General features: G+C 36.9%; 1 protein-coding gene across 1 annotated transcript in view; it reads right to left on the minus strand.

Moving 5' to 3' along the window:
- Positions 1 to 21974, minus strand: part of DPH6 (diphthamine biosynthesis 6) — a 214963-nt gene that overhangs the window by 46216 nt on the left and 146773 nt on the right. Inside the window, exon 13 of the mRNA XM_086749012.1 lies at positions 21231 to 21473. Coding sequence (XP_086605138.1) covers positions 21231 to 21473 — 243 coding nt within the window. The remainder of the gene's footprint in view (positions 1 to 21230; positions 21474 to 21974) is intronic.

A 21974-nucleotide genomic window follows, 5' to 3' on the forward strand; every position in this document is an offset into this window, starting at 1 on the left:
CTCAACACCTCCCCACCAGCAGACTGATACCCAGCGAGACTGTGAGCCATGCCTATCCTCCCAAAGACTCCTCCCCTTAGTTTTTATGGCTGAATGTGATGTTATATGGAATTAAATATCCCTTTAGTCAGTTGATGTCAGCTGTCCCAGCTGTGTCCCCTCCCAACTTCTTGTGCACCTGCAGCCCACTCGCTCGCAGGGCAGTGTGACAGGCAGAGAAGACCTTGACACTCTGTAAGCACCGCCCAGCAATAGCTAAAAACCCTGGTGCATTATCAATGCTGTTTTCGTCACAAATCCAAACTGTAGCACCATACAGATTGCTATGAAGAAAGTTAACTCCATCCCAGTCAAAACCAGTACACACTCTTGGGTCCGCTCTTACCTTATACTTAAATGCTTATACTCATACTTCTATTACATATACAACAAGGTCTATTTATGGAAAGTAAACTCATTTTGTTATATACATATTTTGAAAAAAGTATAAATTTACATTACCTTATCAGGTCTCTGAACACACTTTTTTTTTTTTTTAAACAACTGTTGAAATAGTTGAACAGCTGAAATGCTTATTCGGGCCAGCAGTTTTTTTTTTCCTTACTTTCTCCTCAGTTTTTATGGAGATAAAATATATTAAGCATTTTTAATACTAGTGATTTACACTATCTCCTTTGTGTACACAGATGATAACTTTTTGTTTATACACCAATTTGCTTACATCACAGTATATACTGGCAATATTGCCTGACCTCTGAAAGGAAAAATAATAACAAGGCAAACCTGTCATTTTGCCTGAAGTCGATAAGGCCATATAACTCACAGTACCTTCAATTCACAAGCTCAATTTTCATCCACTTGCTCTCAACTTTGAGGGGAAGAAATAATAACAGGTTAGAGGCACTTTATTTCAACATTCACTCACAAAGGTATTGACAAGCATTTTGCACAGAATATCTTTGATGCTTGACCCTCGTGAGCTGTTTACATGAAAAATGCACTTACTTCTATATTAACGATAGTGGAGTCTAATTCTATACCAAACAAGCAGCAATTGCTTTAGCATTTTTGGTTTTGATATGGGAACAAAAATAGGGATAATTTGTCTCAAATTGCAGTCACTTCAGTCATAATAAAATCTCTCTGAGTACTGTTTGCTTTCAGTACTTTCATTAGGCTAGCTGGGGCTGTTATCAAGGTAGCAACATATAAATGTTATATTAGCACTTAACAGGAGGAGCACAGTATTCTCCTCTAGGAGATGAATTCTAACCTTGTCAATATAATTCTGCTCTGAGTGCTGTAAAACAGTTTGAAAAGATGAAATACTGGAGCTTTGCACTGAGAAAAAAAAAAAGTCATGCTCGTTCAGGCTTAAAGGCCACTTTGCTGGCCCAAGGTGCTGAGGTACTGTTTAGAAAAAAAAAGTCTAAAGAAGCTCTCTCAGGTCACATCAAGCACTAAGACAAACTTTTCTACTTCCCTGTACTTGTCTTAGGTTGTTAAATCAATTACTCACTATTTCTGCTTGCCTTCAGCTGCCATTTAGAATATGAAGAACTACATGAAAATTAAGGCCAGGAGAAAGTACATTTCCAAATTTAACAAATGAGAATCATTCTGAGTGAAAGACTACTCATGGTGCACCTGTACACTACCAAAGCACTCATAACCTTTAACTTCAGAGTTTGCACAAAGCACAAGTGATGGAGCTACTGGGGACTAATAATCTTTCATCAGTTGCTACACAATCTTACAGAAATACTTCTAACAATGACCTCTCCTGGCTTATTTTCAAGAAATCGCTGACATTTGTGTTGTACATGGATGTTGCATTTATGAGTTACCTTTCAGAAATTTACAACTATCTTAAAGAGCTGAATATCTTTAGCCTGTCTAGTACATGAGGATGAATATATAAGGCCTGCTAAGAAATTGTATTCTTATAATGCTGGAGCAATACAAGTACGTTTTAAGAGTGAAAATGAAGAGGAATTATTTTATGACTAAGTTGCTCTTTACAATTGATTCTGCACTCTTGTCAATGAGATCTGGTGGTTTTGGCTGACAGCTGTGGTACTATGAAGAAAAACATGTTTTTAGAGTTCTTGCCCAAGGATACTGTTGCAGACTGTTCTATAAAGGAGCAGAGGTTTTGGCCTACTCCTTCTACATCCTCACAGTCTCGGGGGAAAAAAAAAATGAGCTAGAAGAGGGAGCAGTCTGGCTTGTAATTCTTGAAAAAGAAGTGACAATTAATTCTTGGGAACCTTTGTAAAATTTTTATCACTGAGAGATGAGAAAACACTTTTGAGCCAAAGACTGTTGAAAGCAGTGATTTCTTAAAGTATGCTTGACTTGAATTTTACAAATCTTTGCAAATTTCATTAGGGTGTATATGCAGCTGTCATCTAAAGGTATTTGCCCTTAAACATTATTTTCTAGCTCTCAGTATCCAAATTATTTTCAATTAATGGGCAAGGGTCTGCCTGTTGAAGATCCCCATTTCCAGTTGTTAGCTTTTCCACAGGATTTAATAATTTCTAAGAACAAATACTGCAAGGTAACTTGGCACCGGGAAAGGTTCGGATGCCATAGGGGGAAATGAGCCATTTGTAAAGGTTCATTATCTGACTGCTGAGATAATATGGGGACGAACGATACTTCTGTGCTACACTTTTACATGATCTGATTCAAAGAGGGCTGGAGAAGGAAACCAGGTAACATCCTTTTGCTGTGTGGGAGACAGCCTCTGAAAATAAATGACTGTAACAAAGTCTTCTTTCAGGAAGGGATGCAAACTGGATCATCTCAGAGGCCACACTATGACAGGATTCTGACTCGGTCATGCTATGAAATGGTAGATCCCAAAACTTTGGAGAAAGATTTGATATGACAAGTGATTTAGCTCTTACTGAATCTCATGTTAGACTGTCTTCAAAATATGATTCATAATATCCTCCCTCTGCCAACAGGATCACTCGATTTATCAAAGGTAGGTAGGAAAGATAGAGTCACAGAAAGTTTGGAAAAGTAAGCCAAAAAATAGATTTTTCTAAATACATACATTTTATCTATATTATTCCCTATCCAGAGGACTATGAACACTCTCATTTTTTAACACTTTGCTTTGGAAAAAACCACAACTTAACAAAGGACTTTTCCCACCATGAAAGAAATACTGATAGCTTCTGGTGATACAATATACATTTCAGCAACTCAGGGGAAAAACAGAAGGTATGGAGCAGATTTTAGGAGGACTGAGAATGTGACTCTGTTATTCACCTGACATTTTACAATACCAAAGCAGGTTGATGTCATATTACTGTAAATACTGAGAAGAGTGTGATGCTAAGCTGAGTAACATCCTGGAAAGTCTTCATGGACTGATTAATAAAGAATCAAAGCAGTTGACAGCAGTCAAGAAAGCAAGTAAAACATTATGAATTCTTAGGAAAGGAGCAGAGAACAAAGTGAGCAACATTATGCCACTGTAGAAATTCACAGTTCACCTGCACATTGAGTAAGACATACAACTCTGGATCTCTCAACTGAAACATGACATGTTAGACCAGAATGTGTTCAGAGGAGGACAAGGATGATCAAAAGTTCCGGAGAGTCTGACTGGAAATGTTCTCCAGCCTTCTTAAGGAGAATATGACAGAGGTTTACAAAATCATACATGACATCAGAAGGGTAGATAGGTGTAAGAATTGACTTTGCTTATCCTTCTGTACAAGAACTACGGATCATCAAATGACATTAGTAAGTGCATGGTTTCAAAAAGAACAATGGTGGGTGACACCTACAGTTCCTTGATGGAGAATTCTGTGGTTGCAAGAACTTTTACAGAGATTCATGGGGAGCCAGAACAAGTACTCAGAACATAGATTCAGTGGGGATTATGAGAGACACATATTAAAACTCTAATTCTTAATTTATACAATAGTTAATAATTTCTATAAAATTTAATGATTTATATAACTATTAAAATTAATTTAATCAATTTAAATAGGAATTAAAATAGCTTGAGGTTGGGAGAATATTAGAGTGGATATAAGCTTTTCCTGATTTTACTGTTCACATCTGCTTAGGGCTACTGTTTGGAGTCAGAATACTAAGCAGAGCCTACACCATTATAGCTATTCTTATGTTCTTACATAAGAATTTATGCTTATGCCGATACCAGTGGTGTGTTTGGTGAAGAAAAACAACTGCGCTTTCTTGATTGGACTGGTTGAATTTTCACAACTAGACCTTTCCAACAATTAGTCCTTTACAGTATTTCTGTAATTCTAAGGGAGTTTTATGTTCATCTGTGATATTGCAGATTGATTTTACAGATGAATGGTGAACAGAGTCAGGCAGAAGAATGCAGGTAACAGGTCTCAAGTGTTTCTTCAGCTGGTTGAGCAGAGGTATTGGTATCAGAATACTGGGCTGGAAGAAATAGGGGTTTGATGTGGTTACTTTTGGCCTCTTTCTGGGGGGGGGGAGCTTCCTTTCCCTTTTCCCAAAGAAGAATCACAGAGAGAACTGGAATCCCACTTTTAGGGGGGCACATATATCTTCAGTCCCTGCTTATACTGATAGAGGCAGCGCAGACAACCAAAACAGAACAGGCAGTCCCAGACAGTGCCGAGCAGGAGGACTGGCTGCTCTAGGCACCTGCCACAGGAATGGGGGGATCTTGAGCCCTATTACACTGGAGTCACCCAGACAGTCCAGTGTGCTTTAACCCCTCTAACGAGGTTGAGCAATGGATGTTTAACTCAAATCTGCAAAAGTATAAGAATGATTGGCTGGAAATAAAAAGGGATGAAGGGCTTGGCTGAAAACTTATTGAAGGCCACAGTACTACAGTTATCAAATCACACTTGAGTCAATAAAGTGTCTAACAACGAGAAACGAGGATGGGAATTCTTCCTATACTTTATATTCTTAGATAGGCTGAAGCTGGAAAGGTAGCTTGGTAGAAACATTCCTCAGCTAACAATTTTATGCACGTTTAATGCAGAAATACAAGCCTTTTCATATCACAAGATGGAAGGTTAACAAGAGAGATCACCAATTGTTTTTTAAACTTGTAATTAAGCTGTATCTCTACATTAAAGTGAAACAGTTATCTGAACTGTTGTGTGCATAATGCTTTCCTGAGCTCTGCTCAGATACAAGAAGTTATCACAGTGGATCATAGTATTATCAAGTCCTTGCATTTTGTATGCCTTAGTTCTTCGTAAAGAAGAATGATTTTCATTGCGCATAATCAGGACAGCTACAGAGTACTCTTACACTAATGAATGCCTGATGCATTCACCTTACCGCTACAAACCAGAACACAATGACATGAACATAGTTAAATGAAAAATGCTGAGCTGTAAGGGTTGTTACATCACACTTACATCGAGTGTGGTTTTAAAAGTGCTAACCTTAAAAAAGAATTCCTCTAACTAATAGTGTATTGTTTCATTAAAAAAAATAAATCAAATGTACATCTAATAAAATTCCAATGAAAACACAGGAATAATGAGTACAGGACAAACCTACACTCAATCCATTGTATAAGCATTTAACTATTTTACTTAATTTAATTGAAAAAGTTACACATTTCAGTTATTAACATTTATTACATGAATTTGTTTATTTTGACTATCTTCCATTTGTTCCAAATGAGAAATATTCTTTTTGTTGTGTGAGTAAGGACTAAGGTCTACCTACGTCAAATCTGAATATGGAATCAGGCTATAAGAGACAGAGATGAATGTGTAATTGCTATCTCTGCAAAGAATTGACTTGGAGAACAAAAAGAAAGATACTGTGATGTTACTTTTAGAAGCTGAGTTTATAGAAGCCTTCTGTGGTATGCATTATTATACCATTATAGCAGCAAGATTAATGTACCTTTAAATAATACATTTAAAATTTCTTTTACACTGCCTGCATTAAACAGAGTGCATCAAACTCCTGTGATCCAGTTTAAGCTTTGCTAGAGAGTCTCTCACAACAATAGGTTTATGACTTTAAAAAGTAAAGATTCCACTAGGAAAATTGCATAAGAAAAAAATGTCATTTCCTGAAGAAAGTAGATAGAAGCAATCCTTTTCAACATCTTAGTTTGTCTAATAAATAGGCCACATGCATTCCTGGTATAACATGCCTGAATTCAAAGAATGAATACCACGGTGTTTTATAACAATAAAATTGTTAAGAATATTCTTTTTTTTACAAAGCTTACAAAATAAGAAATTCTGACATTTAGCATTCCTTCCTGAAATAAAACAGATTATTTGTTGCATGCCAAAAATACATTAACACAAGACTGACAGACTAAAAATGAGGTCCTACCTGAATACAAACCTGAATATTTATAACGGAATAAATACTGTTAATATAAAAAAACCCAAGTTCTTAAAAAATTTTAATCCTCCCTAGTCCACAACATGTTGAACAAAGCTGACGGTAGTTCAGTTACCACTGTGTCATAAAAAAACTATTTTGTACAATGTCAACTGGAAAACTGAGCCTATACTTACTTGGTGTTACTGAATCACGGAAAATCTAGAGAAAACAAGGTGTTTCTTTTTCTTTTAGCACATTTTGCAGCAAATTTGGTTTTGATTTTAGTCTTTATCTATCTTTAAAAACAGAAACATGAAAAAGGGGAAGTAGATTCAAGGGAACAAATATGGGTATAGAAATTTAGAGACAGTACTTTTAGAGAATTTAGAGACAGGGTACTTTTAATCAATTTTTGTAATTCAAATGGATTTCAAATTAATGTCATCATATCTTCATATAATTATGATTCCACATTCTGGCATTTGGGAAAAAAGTCCAAATTAATAATTGTGAAAAATTCTGCATGCAGCTATGGTAGTGATGCAAAATTAGTTGTTAGATATGAAATGGTCAGCAATTAACACACCAAGTACAACAGCTTAACTTTTCCTAGAGAGGCATTTTGCAGGTGAATAAAATGAGCATACTTCAAGTTATATTAGCAAGAGTATAGGAAATCTGAAATCTATACAATATATTGCTGGCTGTTATTAGAATTTGTTAAGGTGATGGGCTAAAATTTTATGGTAGTCAACCAAGTATGTCAGAAGAAACTACCACAAAAATTAAATAACATCACTCTTAGGGCCCAAATACTACAATAAATCTAGCCTAAATTTGATTTTATAAGTTGAGACAGCTTTTTGGTGCATAAGGATATGTTTAAGTCTTTGCAGAATCAAAACTTTCATGACAAATGATCTCTGAATAGTACTACTGTAAGTATATGCAAATATTATATAAAAAAAGATAAGCAAATACAGAAACTCATGAAAACAGAAAGAGTTCATAAGAAATCAGATCAATAACTATATGTGATCTATAGCTTATATCACTCAGAATAATTTAACAAGTTGCTATGCTATCATTTTCCATGATTGTCAACAGAGGCCAAGAAGTGGTATAAATTTTCATCACTTCTTTGTGACAGACAAAAAGGCTCAGCTGAAACTAAAGACATAATCTTACAAGCTCTCTTTTGATTATATTTAGTACATAAGGATATAATTTCCTTGTTAAGTTTGTTTCTGTTTTCTATTGTTGGATCTCTGTGTTTTTATCCTTTCATTTCGGAAACTGAGAAGCTCTGTACCATGATCAAAATAAGAGCAATCAGTATCACATTTCCATGAAGACATAGTCAGCCCTGAGCAAGTCTTTAGAACAAATGAACAATTGAAAGCCTGAAGACTGTATACACAGTCTGTAATAACTAGGCTAACACCTCTGCTTTCTGGACTTACCAACCTGGAAGTTTTCTTGAAAAGTAAGCTCAATAATTACTTGTTAGAATAAATTGAAAGAAAACCAGAAAATGCAAATTGGCCTGCTGAAAGAAAGACATAGACTTCTGCATGAATGGTAATGGAGAAGAATCTCCTATTTAAGACTAAGACTTCCATTTTTGCTTGATTTATCAAGTAAGTATCACAATCTTGGTCTATCCCATTATCTAAAAGCACAGTCTCAACAGCCCCATGGACTTCAAGTTTTCAGCTACCCACTGAAATTTAGAATTTCAATCTCTCTTCAAAATACATTTCACAATTCTAATGACAATTATGCCACCATCAGAGCAAAAGAAACATCTTAAAATGTTGGATAATCAGTTATGGGAAGCATGTGATAATATCAAATGGAAAATACACAATACCATTTTCCCCACATTTCTAGATGGTTATAAACGTCAGCTATAATACTGATTATTCAGAGGAAAGCATGTTCAAGAGACTGCAATGAATGTGTCTGGACTGAGAATCTGAGAAGCACAGGGCTGCCAGCATGGCTGTCAAAGGTGCACAAAACCTGAAATTCAGAATTAGACAATTAATATTAGCTTTGAAAATGGATATGACTGCTTGAAGAAGATTTTGCCTCTTGCAGGGCGCTTAATTACTCCCACTGATACATAATGAGACAGATTAAATCTACCTTTCATTTATTGTGAGTGGTTTAGAGGGTTTTTGGGATTTTTTGGGGAGTGGTGTTTTCAGGTTTTGGTTGGGTTTTTGTTTTGTTTTATTTTGTTTTTCTGAATTAATTGTTTATAGCTTCAGCAGTACATTCAGTAAGCACGTCCTCTGATACAATATGAGTATCTGTATTTTTTTCCCTAAGCCAAATGGGTCAGGAAGGGATTTTCACTTTTGTGAAGCGCGTACAAGCCTTTGGTTGTTTGGCTCATTCTGCAGAAACAGTCACACTACCGTGTGTACTTACCAATCTGGTAAACACCCTTCCTACTGCATGGGAAGCTCAGCCTCTTGGTTCTCATCCTGTGGCATAAAATATTGTAAACTCTTAAAGTCTGATATATTTTAGTCTAAGTATACTCACAGGGTTCAAAATAGGAATTTCTGGGTGAAATGTAATGGTCTGTGATATACAGGTCAGACTAAATGATCTAGCAGTGCCTTCTGGCTGTATAAGCGACTCAGGCTATGAAATCTGTTTTACCCACTACTTACACTCAGTCTTGCTACCAGCGCTGCAGTGCCTGAACTCTAAAAACCCACACTGGGAAGGAAACCACCTTACTCATTATGGCCTTTAATATCCCTTGCTGATAGTTTTAAATTTTTAAACAGGCCTACCTGTCGTACTCCCTTTTATGTGTTCTTATAGCTACAGATATAATTTTGGAAGCAAAATATCTAAACAGTAAGCATAATAAAAATGAAACAGGTTAAAGCTTATTAGCAGTAGGGAGCAGATGTAGCAAAATTCTGCCAGTTCCCCTACATTTCCTCCCCAGCAGGGACTTTCTGTCAAGCTGTGAGTCAGTTCTGTACAATAATGCAGGCTGCTGTTACTGCAATTGCACCTTCCTATACCTCACTATTGTACTAAAAATTCACTTTGATTTTTGATTTCTTCCTTCGTAACAATAATATTTAAAGCAGTTCCTGCAGAGCTAAATGTAAATCCAAGAACTGCATGCTAGCTGCTCAAAAGGGCATGAAAATGTAAAATTGATAAGAAAATAATTACACATTGAAAAGCTGTTTTATTTGCTTTAAAAGTATTAACTTTCTCTCAACAAACTAAAGGTTCTTGAGCCAAGAGATAACCAGTTAATGACTGAAGTTAAGATTCCTTGAAATACCTCTCAAATATACATCATTCAATATATCGGTTACAATGTGGAAAAAAAGATAACTATTTAAGGAACAAAGTCATAAATTGATAGTAATATAAACTGAAAGCAAATGAAGTCTGCCACATGAAACATGATCACAGACTGTCACTCTGAGGGTTTTATTCTTCATGTGTAGTGTCAAAAATAAGCACTTAGGAATGAGAGTTGAACTGAATTAAGGATGTTCAAGATGAAAAGATTCCATCTGATAATAATTTTAGAGTGTGTACCCAAATGGGACAGAAAACGAGAAAAGTTAATGGTCAAAATCTACTTTGTGGCCATTAAGGATAACTGATTTTATTATTTAGAATTTAAATTTCAGATACTGATTGCAAAGATGTTTTCTTTGAAAGTCTACTTTCCTTCTGAACATTGACCTTGAGCACTGGAACTAATTTTCAAGCCAAATGTCAGCTTTTACCTCACATATTCTAACTATGATCACCTGTTCACCTGTACAAGTACAGCACCATTAGCTATTGTAATTAAACCTGTAATTAAATTTTGCAGTATCCAATGAAGAAAATTGTGATGCTGGAGGCAGAAAAAAAAATTGAAAGTTCTGGTGGCACTATTAGACTTCTATTAATTGCCAGGCTCATCCTCATTGAGACAGTCACCTTTATTAGGAATACAATATACAGATGTGCAAGCAAAAATTATTTGGAATGTGGCACTCTTAGGTAAAGAAAGATTTTTAGTGGAAAATACAAACATTTACTTTCCTTCATCTTATGTATATGAGTATTTTTGGGTCAAATGGTTTTTTTTTCAGCAGTATGGACAGTTAGTTTCATTTTTTGATATGGTATGACTGCAAAGCAAGATCAGTTAAATGGAATATAACGGGACTATTAGGACTGCACATGACCATTATTTTAAATTAAGTCATTTATAGTGGTCAATAATGTCCTACATAAAGTTTGGAACTTGGATTTTGCAGGATAGGTTTTCCGTCAGTTCAGTGTTACAGGAGTCAAACTCAGGTGATGCAATTCAAGAAATTTCTTACAGTCCACTGCAGTGGTTTCCCCTGGCTGGTAGGTAAGCCCCACTAGAGTCGCCTCCCACAGTGGGATAAGGGAGAAACTCAGGAGGGCAAAGGTGAGAAAAAATAATGGGTGGACCTAACGATAATTTAACAACAGAAGGAAAGAGAAAAAAATAAAGGCAATTGCTCACCATGTCCCACCAGCAGACTGATGCCCAGCCAGTCTCCCAGCAATGGTTACTTTGGAAAAAACTCACCCCTGGTCCAGTTTTTATTGTCAAGCATGATTTTATATGGTATATATACCTCTTTGGTCATTCAAGTCAGCTGTCTCAGATGTGTCCCATCCTAGCTTCTTGCTGAACCCCAGCCTGCCTGCTGAGTGTGGGCAAAGTTGGAAAAAGAGAAAGCCTTGATGCTGGGCAGGCACTATTCAGAAACAGTCAACACTGGTCTCCTGACAACAGGGGTTAGTCACAAATCTAAAACCGGGATTCATAGGGGCTGCTGTGAAGAAAATTAGCTCTATCTCAGCCAGGCACACTACATCCACTCATGAGAGGAGGTTCACAATAATCTATACAATTATAAGCCAAGTTTGAGTTAAATGCATAACTGTTCTCAGCAGTCACTCATGCTCAGTCTACTCGCTGGGGATGCTGAGTAGGAAAAACAGAAAGCCTTGGAACCATGCAACATTAGCTTGTTAGCAAGACTGTTTTAGCCACAAATCTAAACCACAGCACCACAGGGGCTGCTATGAAGAAAGTTAACTCCATCCCAGCCAGACCCAGCACTCTACTCAATATCTGAGCTTCCTTTCTGCCACAGGAATGCTTTTCCATGTCCTGCATAACCATGACAAAGAGGAGATCAACCACAGATTTAAGGAGAGGACTTTCAGTATAGAAGTTTGACTAGTTTCTCAGATATGAGTTTTCTGACTTTTATTAAGCTCGTGCTGAAGAGACAAGTTAAAATACCTTCTCTGGAAAAGATCCAGATCTAGAATAGCTACTTAGTACTTAACAATGAAATACTTGTCGGAAGCACTGACTTGGAAGGAACGTTTGCACTGAAATGCAAATCTCTTTCACTGTTTGAAAATTAACCTTTTAGGAAGGACCAGATGTTAATAAAACTGTCTATGTAGGTTGGAGTAGTAATCTGGCTCTTCTTTCAGTCCTGATCAGCAGGATTAACTCATCCAAAGGAGAAAAAAAAAAAACTTTGAAGCTGGTGATTTTCCTGAAATTCCTTCCTTTATTGTGGGGATTTAAAGTGCCCTACATGTAATCAGGACTACAGTTTAAAAGGGAAGTTTCCTGAGTGAAAGTAGGACCTTGACCACTTTTCAACCAAAACAGCATTCTCACTCCTCTCAATAAAGAGGCATTGACATCAGGTACTCACCTTAGGGTTGAAATTTTGTTAATGGCTTTCACAGTCATCACACATAAGACTTTTGACCAGAGGTTCTGGCCTAAGCAAACAGTGAGTGCATACATGCCTTCTTGCTTAGCACAAAAGTGACAGGCTCAAAACCAAATTAATATTTTCAGCAAAAGAGATAAAGAATCACTCACAAAAACTCTTATAAAGGAACTGCTGCAGGGGAAAATCAGTCAGCCTGGATGAACTAGGCTGTTTACCACCCTGAATAACTTGACATGCATGTCTTCACTGTGTCTAACTGAAAAACAACATTCAAATGCATGTATATATTACCTGTAAATGGCAAATAAGCTAGTGTAAACCAGTTCATGGAAATCAGAGAGCTATGCCGAATTATTCTAGCTGAGGATTTGATTGTATCTGTATCTATCTACACAAACATTCACACAAGAAGTGCTCTCCTTTCTTATTTTCTGTTTTTCATATTTTACATTTACATTCTACAAGTTAAATTCATGTATACTGTTTAGAACATTATGCAATCATACAATTTTTTTTATGTATACATGTATATTCAATTTCTAATAATGGTTTTAGTTAAAATCATGTAGACTGCTTCATTGTTCTTTTTGTTGACTGTATTCCTTTTTCAAATTCATTAGGGCTCCACTAATGTTACAAATAGAATATAATAATCTTTAATCTTTCTTTTTAAAAAAGTGAAAGTGGTAACGCTTTCACCTCCCATCGTGGCCCAGTGTCAAAAGGCAGACTATTTTCAAGGACCTCTGGAGTTCCACTATCTACATTTGACCTGTGTTAAATATTCTCATTACAGTTGCTTCAAATGAATACAAAAGCTTTGTTTAATCTGAACTCAGGGGAAATAAAATACACCAGGCACGAGATGAAAGCCCCACTACCACTGTGCTATTTGAATGCACTGCGTGTTCTTAACATGGGCCATAAAAGAAGCCTGGTTTAATATATCAAACTATGGAACACTCAAAATAGCATCTAGTAGCAAAATAAATGTTATAATGATGAGGCAAAAAAAGGAAACACAAACATGTATTTTCTTCTTAATGAATTTTTGATAGGCATAGGTACTGGCTGGTGGCAATGTGAGGTTAACATGTAGTTAACCTACATGAGATTTTACTGCAATGTAAATGTAGCAAGGTTCTATTCTATCATTTATATCCTTATAATATTAATTTACTTCTACTTTTCACATTTTAACTATTCTGTTCAAGAAATTGGTAAAAGAAGATCAACTAAATTAGTGTTACCGATACTGTGATCTACAGGGCACAGAATTTACAATACTATTTGGAAATCTAACAATTGTATTAAATATAGATATTAACCAGTACATACAATAAAATATACAAAAAATGCCTACCTGAATATTACACACTTACAAACATCTGTTAAGGATGGTGAAAAAGTATATATCCTCTCACAGAAGATTTTTTGTATTCCTTTTAAGTTTTATGTTGATTTTCTCCATAGGTAAAGAGGATCTTACACCTCTGTCCAATCCTTTGCAGCAAGAAAAATTTTTGACTTCACTATTTGAGCATAAGCTACTTCTGTTCTACTTAGGATAAAGTGTCAGAGAATGCATGAATTTTATTTAAATTCATGACAGTCTGTATACTTCAAATACTACAGGCATGTCTGAACAATGCAACAGACTGCTGTGTTACAGATGCATGATGCCATTCTAAATGGCTGCCATAAAAACATAATAATTACTCCAGAAGAACACTGCATGTATCTAGACAGCTTCTGTTTCAGGATTTAACTTGTTTGTAACTTGGGACCTCTGCATTATTTGGTAGTGGCATTTACAGGAGTGTCGAAGGAGGTATGATGCAGGGCTTCCTAGAAGGGGTCAATGCCTCTAGATGACTGCTCTTAGATATTTAAAAAAAATCCTAGTTCAGGCTCATTTACATCTTTTGACATCTAAACAGTTTGTAAATCTGGCCCAAAAGGTTTAAATTTAGATACTTAAAGTTGGCATCAAATTACCCAAGTGCTGAAATAAGCAAGGAACCCATTCACAATACGTATCAGATAAAACATTGCGAATATTTTTCCCACCACTTCTGCATTACATGCTATTAAGACATACATTGTCAACAACCTGACTGGCATTCCTAACAGAATGAAACTCAACTGTAGCACTCTGCTGGATTCGAAACAATCATGGGATCAAAGCCACTCATCCTGAATGCTTACCATAAGAAGAGAAAGCTTCTGTCAGAAGAAGGTGGGCTGGAGAAATTTTCAAGTTTGTAGTACATTTATTCAGGAATTTATTGGAGGGAGAGGACTAGACAACTAACATTCAAATGCAAGCTGTGTTATAAAAGCCAAAAAGACACATATATTTTATGTCACAGGAAGTATCTCACCAGGTAGATTTTTCATTACTGAGGATGGAAAATACAGTGGCAGCTGCCTAAACAAATAACTCAGAATGGAATTACTCTATAATATCATCGTCTGCAGAAAAAAATAGTATGCATAAAATGAATTGCTGAAGCAAGAGATATAAAGTAATGGTCTTATAGCTATTAATAAATCTTGCAATTACATGAAATACTATCTTTCTATGCAACTCTGTATTCTAATCTTAACAAAATATATTGTTTTCACTGTTTCAAAGTCTCCCTTCACCAATAGTTTGGGTTCACTTTACAAATACAGTCCTAAACTTTGTGGTAGTAACAAAACATTGGGTACAAAATGTACTGAAGTATTTCCCTATACATTTCTCTTTTTATAACAAAGAAATCAGAGATAACATTTCAGACAGTTCTGGAAAATCTGCCTTAAGAGTTCTGTATACGCCATCAAATCAAAATAGCTGAAACTCATTTTTATTATTCAGTCATGTTTATCAAGAACTGTATTTCAAAAGCAGCAAATGACCTTCAAGTTTTTCCATGTGTAAGTTAATGTGCTCTTAACTCACAGAAATAAATTAATTAATAGTACTTTTTCATGGAATATACATTTGAATAGCAACAGCTCAAACCAGTATCTGTTTACACAGTTTGTCAAAATGGATGTATTTTACTTGCCTAGCTATAACAAATCCTGCTGGAGATCAGCAAGATGTAAAAAGAATGAAATACAGCAGTTAAAAAAGCTGGAATGCCTGAAATCTTGAGACAGTACAGCATTTTTTTTTCTTTATTTTGGAATGGATAACAAAAGAAAGCAAAAAGCAGGCATTCAAAGGCAGGAAAAAAAAAATCATGATCTTGTCCATCTCAGTTAGTCTAGTGGAATCTGTTGTACAGACAGGAGTACAATTCACTGCTTCAGATATTCTAACAAAGTACTACAGGGATGGTTCTGCACGGAAAGCCCATGGGGAGCGGAAAAAAAAGGTAGGGGGTGGACTCAGCTACCAACTAAATATAGTTGCAGAAAGTACTGTCTAAATGGTACAATCAACCCCTACTGAATAAAGTGCATACACAAAGTAAATTAATACAATTTTTGCAGCCACAGTCACTGTTATATCATTATAGAATAATTATCTGGAATATTTCCATCTATCAATAATGCCATCTGTGCCACCCAATACAAATGGACTACAACCCATCTGGCTTATTTTTTTCTATTGATTACTCTGCTGAATGAGTTAGCAAAACCACTTATAAAATCATCATATTACATGACACAGTCATTAAAAGATGTGAAGTAAAGCAAAACACAAGATGAGACTTAATTGGAAAACTGTCAGTTCTTCTTCCAGAAAGTTTTAGCAATGCTATAAGGGGTTTTTTTTTTTTTGGCTACTTAAAAAAAAAAAAAAAAAAAAAAGCTATAAATGCTAACTACTGGATTAGGCAGAAACTGTCCTACCACACAATTGTTACTATTCCTGACTAGGCATGTTAGAGAACCTCCCTAAATGCATCTCCTCAAGAGTGTCAGAATGTCCCAAAGTGTGCCTGGGAATCACAAAGAAACAGTGGAAGGAGAGCAACTTAAAAATAGGGTGGGAGGAAGCTGCCAATGGCTGGCACTTGTATTCATGAATTCCACTTATTTTTCCTAGGTTTTGGCTTTGATTATTTGTTTGCATAATTGTCTTTATGCTATTTTTGCAGCGTCTCTTTTTTCTTTTGATATTAACTACTGCTTCCATCAACTAGATTTTAAATTCTACAACTGCAGCTTGTTTCTTCTTCTGATTTTAACCACTGCTTCCCTTAAGTATATTTTAATTTCTCCAACAACCACTACTTATCAACCATGCAGCCTTATCCAGCCACAGAACTCAAATGCTTACCTTGGTACTCTCACGCTAGATTGCAGTTCCTACAATACCCTTTTAGTTTTAACAAAGGAAATCTCTCTTATGTACATTAAAAATGTTGATCCAAAGATCTTCTCATTAGCCCGGTGATTTAAGTTTTTTAATTTTTGAGTGAGATCTTGGGGCTACTTTCTTATCCTTCTCTCTCTGCTATTTTTTCTTTTTACCTTCCATCCCTCCACCAGATTTCTGTTTCCTCTGTCACCCCAAACAGCTTTTCCAATGATGCTGTGACTCAAATGGACATGGGAAGGAAGAAGAGAGTGGGACAGGCGCTGGATTCCAGCTCGAAGGAGACAATCCTTGACGGCTGTGGGAGACTGGACCTCAGGGAGGCAACCTGGGGGTTACATGGGAGGGATGGGGTTGCAGAGAATGGTGCTGGTAGCACAGATACCAAGCTGCCATCTGGAATGAGGGCAATCAGGCTGATAGCAGTGGAAATGAGCTGTATAGGAAGCAAGGAATGATGCTGGAATAAAGAAGGGGCCAGAGGCTGGGTTGCTGAAACAAATTACAAGTTGGTAGGGAGTCCAGCCTGCTCACTCTTACTATTTTCTCCCTCTCTTACAGTCCTCTCTCATCCCTGATGCTCTCTAGAGTCACTCTTCTGGTTATCAGTGAAATAATTTGGCCTTTCTGAAACAGAGTCCATTTATCTTTCTCTTCATAATTCAAGAAGTTCCTAAAGGACAATTGTCACTGTCAGAAATATGACAAGACGTCCTTACCTCAAATGAAGCTTTGATCAACTCCAACATCCTGCTCTTAGAAGTAAAGCTTTTGTGCTATATAAACACATCCAGAGAACAATTCTCACACTTCCCTTTATATTATATTCTGTTAGGTCCAATTTATTTGTGTGCTAAACAATTCATACTATTCCTTTTGTGCTTTACAGACTACTAACAGCAAACATGTAGAATGATTCAACTGAGGTTGCTGAACAGTATCATTTATGTAGAGGATATCTACCAGACATCACTAGAACGCCAATAATTTTTCATGCTCTACAAAAAACCTTTGTCAGTTACGATGCATATGATCTGCTCCCTGTGTTAAATACAAATACCTCAATCTTAATATACCATCATTTTGCTATTAAGTACAGAACATTCAACAAACGGAAATGTAGAGTCTAAACCCCATTTTTAAAACATAATTAGTTCTATGGCTTATAATGTCTAGTTTACAAGAAATGAGCTCTGAGTTGCATTGTTTTGTTTGCACAAACAAGCTCCTTTTTCCATGGATAAAAGAAGCAGAACAATTTCAACTGAGACACCGTTTGTTCTTATTAGGTAATCTGCGGGTTGCTATTGATTCAGACCTTTGGCCACTGCTTGAAATACAGTTCAAGAATAACAAAATGCTTTTGGTTTGGCTGACTTACTCACTTGCGAAAAATAGACCATTATTTCATGTCATGGTATCTGACAGAACTGTCTCTAGTAGTACTAGGATAACAAAAAAATAAACAAAACCACACAAGTAATGGGTATGCTACTTAGACTCTTAAATACAGATGTCTTCAGAGTAAAGCTACTGTGTTCTGGCTTCCACACAGAAAGGCAGTATCTTACAGCATCCGAGAGGCTGCTGTAAGATACTGCTGAATAAAATTTTAAGAAATGTAAAAACTACATTTCCTGTTTTCACTGATTCTATGGAATAAGTGAGGGAGAAGTACAACTGTCATACAACTTATCAGTCATCTCACAAAGTTCTTCCAGGTTTCATACTTTACTGTTTTCCTTATTCTAAGACTAAAGAAACAATTATAATACCATGCCAGCTAGTGCTTCTCCTCCAGTACAAAATTTCTATTTCCATTAACAGGACACTTGTATTTTCAAGGCAGGACAATTCCTCCCTCTGGTTCCCTGTTGTCGTAGTTCAGCCTCGATCAGGACCAGACTACGCAGTCTCTCTCTCACTCCCCCCACCCTCCGAGAGAATAGGGGGAGATGATTTTTCCTTATAAGGAAAAACGGCTCGAGGTTTGAGATAAGGACAGGGAGAAAATCCTTAAAGTTACCGTTACGGGCAAAACAGACTCGACTTGGGGAAAACTATTCATTTATTACTACAAACAGCAGGATAATGAGACAGAGAACAAGATAACCTCCCTCCACCCCTCCCTCTTCCCAAGCTTAACATTATCTCTACTACCTTCCCCCCGAGCGGCACAGAGGGGAAGAGGGAATGGGGGTTGCAGTCAGTTCATCATGTGTTGTTTTATGCCGCTGCTTCATGGTCGGTGGAAGAACTCCTCACATTCCTCCCCTGCTCTGTTGTGGGGTCCCACCCATATGCCACAGTCCTTCATGAAACTGCTCTGGCGTGGGTCATCTCTTCCACGGAGTTCAGTCTCTCCAGAACGGCTGTCCCAGCGGGCCCTCCATGGGCCACAGCCGCCTTCAGGCATCCACCTCCCCCGATGTGGGGTCCTTCATAGACTCCAAGTGGATCTCTGCTCCTCCGTGGACCTCCATGGGCTGCAGGGGGACAACCTGCTCCACCATGGCCGTCACCACAGGCTGCAGGGGAACCTTGGCCAGGAGCCGCGTTACTCCTCCCCCTCCTTCTTCACTGACCTTGGCATCTGCAGCCATTCCTCTCACAAGAAAAGTTCTTCACAACAGGCTGGCAGACGCCTCTCAGAATCTCTTCCCATCATCCATCTCCACTTCTTGCAGCCGGGCCGTGCCGAGTTGGTCCCAGTCGGCCACCTGGCAAGAGGCCAGAGGGTGAGGCCTGCAAGGCCCATGAGGCCCGCACCTCCACCTCTACACCTCTGCCCCTGCTCAGCTTCTTCACATCTTCTCTTCTCTCTTTTTTTTTCCTGTTTTCCCTTTCTTAAATACGTTATCGCAGACGCATTATCATGGAACATTCTGCTACCAATTGGCTTGGCCTTGGCCAGCAGCGGGTCCACCCCAGGCCCGGCAGAGTCCACCGAACAAAGGGGAGCGACTTCTGGCAGTTTCCTACAGAAGCTGCCACCTTAGGCCCCCTCTCACTAAACAAAACCACAACACCTGTAATAGAAATGTTTGATACATCTTCTTCTCTGCTTTGTTGTGTACACAAATCCTTACTAATCAAAAAAGTATGAATAGCCTGAGGAAAAATTCAATTCCTGTGTCTGAACCTCCTACTGACAAAATGATAGGGAAATCGGAAAATCTGGCTGCTCATAACATCTCATTCCCACTGATACTTTATTTTTTTCTGTAGCATTTTTAGATCATGTTGTGGCACACATTACTTGATCTGCTAATATTTTTTGAATCTTTCTGATACTGTCATTAATGAATGTGATCTGATAAGCACAGCATAAGATTGATGAACATGCTCTAGGATTGCCTGCTGCTCCTCTAGGATGTTTTTTTTCTTGAACATTCCTGAAAACTGTTAGGCAGCTAACTCTTCATAGAAGTACGCATAGGCAGCAATCAATTTTAAACAATGAAAAAGTTACATGGGCCAGATACTAATAATAGCCCAAAAGCAAGCAACCTCATCAGTATTTTTCATGTATCTAAGAAAGTACTCCCTAACCGTCTCAGTTAGTGGTAGAAATAAAAGACTTGATAAAGAGTGGCTGGTATGTATAATAACTACAGAAGATATAAAAGATTCTACCCAGGAAAAGGAAAAAGTTTCAAAGAACTGGCAAACACCACCAATCTGCCCTCAAATTGTACATATTACAAATAAGAAAGCACATAAGTTTCATAGTCTTTGTCATAGTACATGTCAGTGTCACATAGCAAAAAACAGAATTGAATTTCAAAATTTGAATTGAATTCAGATTCAATTGGTCTTGGAGGAGTAGTGAACAGTATTTAAGAGGGTCCTTTTTTAAAAAATCAAAATTCACTATGTAAGCTTCTAAGTAAAGCCTACATCTTTATTCAGAAAGACAAGCGCCTAGTGCCAAGACTGAAAGTGAAGGCAAACAGAAGAAAAATTTCAGGTGCATTTTTCCTTCTTCTATGACAATATTAAGATACGTTATGCTTCCAAGCCATGTATTTTGCTGAGAAATCATAAAAATTAATTTATATTAAATTATATAGCAATTATGTAGTTACTACTCTTTTTTACTAATTTGTGGAAAAGTTATGTTTTATTTACAAAATTTGTAGTCACTATCTTTTTAATGCTTGCATGGCGTTCCATGGCTTTTTAAGAAAAATGGTAAATACATAACAGAAATTATGATGGTATCATTATAAATCCTTGTGCAAATTATTATGCTCTTTGAGATAATCTATGGTCAATCAATAGACAGGCACGCTCCAATCTGGTCTTAGAAGTTCAGCTGAGTAATAAGCAATAATGATCAGTAAAAACTGCTAAACTCAGTTGTCATGACAATATTGCTTGTAAGAAAGAGTGGGGAAAAAATCTCAACAGAACAGCTCGCAAAAAGTTGACGTAAAATGCCCCGTTCCTATTATGTAAAAATATATGGGCAGAGGTAATTCAAATAAGATATTGTTCACATTTTTGTTGGAGGAATTGACTGCTCTTAAAGAATTCTTTAACATAGTGCTTTGGGGAATTAAGACAAAGTTAGTGATGAATATAACTTTATATTAAGCAATTTTCTCTCTCAGTTGTGCACAGCCACTTATGAGCCAGAATATAACAGCTCAATCAAACCTTATTATATCAGCTTTACTCGAACCCCTCTAAAATGTACTGAGAAAATTCCGATATTACTACAAGACTTAGGGGGAATAAAAAAGACAACCCAGAAAGAAGAAAATGGATATCACCGCTACCTTTTTACATTCTTGCAATTTCTTCTGCCATATAGAGCGAGCAATAGGAATGTGCTTGCTGTCAGTCACGTAGCAGCTGGCTGTGATGACGTGGTGGAGCGCAGTCTTCTGGCTCATAGCTTGAAGAACTTGCTCAACATGACAGAGGGAAACTATGGCCTCAGTCCTTACGCCACCGCTAACAAGCTGCATTGTACAAGGTACCAGAGCAATCTGTCCAGCACAGTAGAGAACATCTCCAACCTAGAAGAAAATAAAAATAAGTAAATAAGGTTCTGGGTGTGTTTAGAAGGCAAGGGAAACACTTTTCTCTTTTCCAGGTAGTTTCCTTCAACAGTACAGTTCTTTGCTATCATTTGTCACAAATGGAGCAAACATGCCAGTCTAAAGATAATTTTTCATAGGGATTTAATGACAATATAGAATCACTGCAATAAACTTGAATCTAACAGTTAATATATGGATGTATGCGTCAGCTCAAAACAGTAATATCTGATGTTACTGACTGTTACAGCTGCTGGATCACACTGATGCCCCAGCGTGGTTAAATACGTTCTTTCTTTCTTTCTTTGAGTGCTGATGCACACTACCTTTGGTTCAGTGCCTTTTTTTAAATGTCTAAGTCTTAAATGAAGCTTTCTTTTATGCAAGTATATATAAGAAAGTATAAGTATATATTTATAATGTCTTTAGTAAACAAATTTAAAAATACTATAAAAACAATATTGCAGAACAGCTAGAAGA

This window comes from Chlamydotis macqueenii, chromosome 5 (genome assembly GCF_036417535.1).
Source record: "Chlamydotis macqueenii isolate bChlMac1 chromosome 5, bChlMac1.mat, whole genome shotgun sequence".
NCBI lineage: Eukaryota > Metazoa > Chordata > Aves > Otidiformes > Otididae > Chlamydotis > Chlamydotis macqueenii.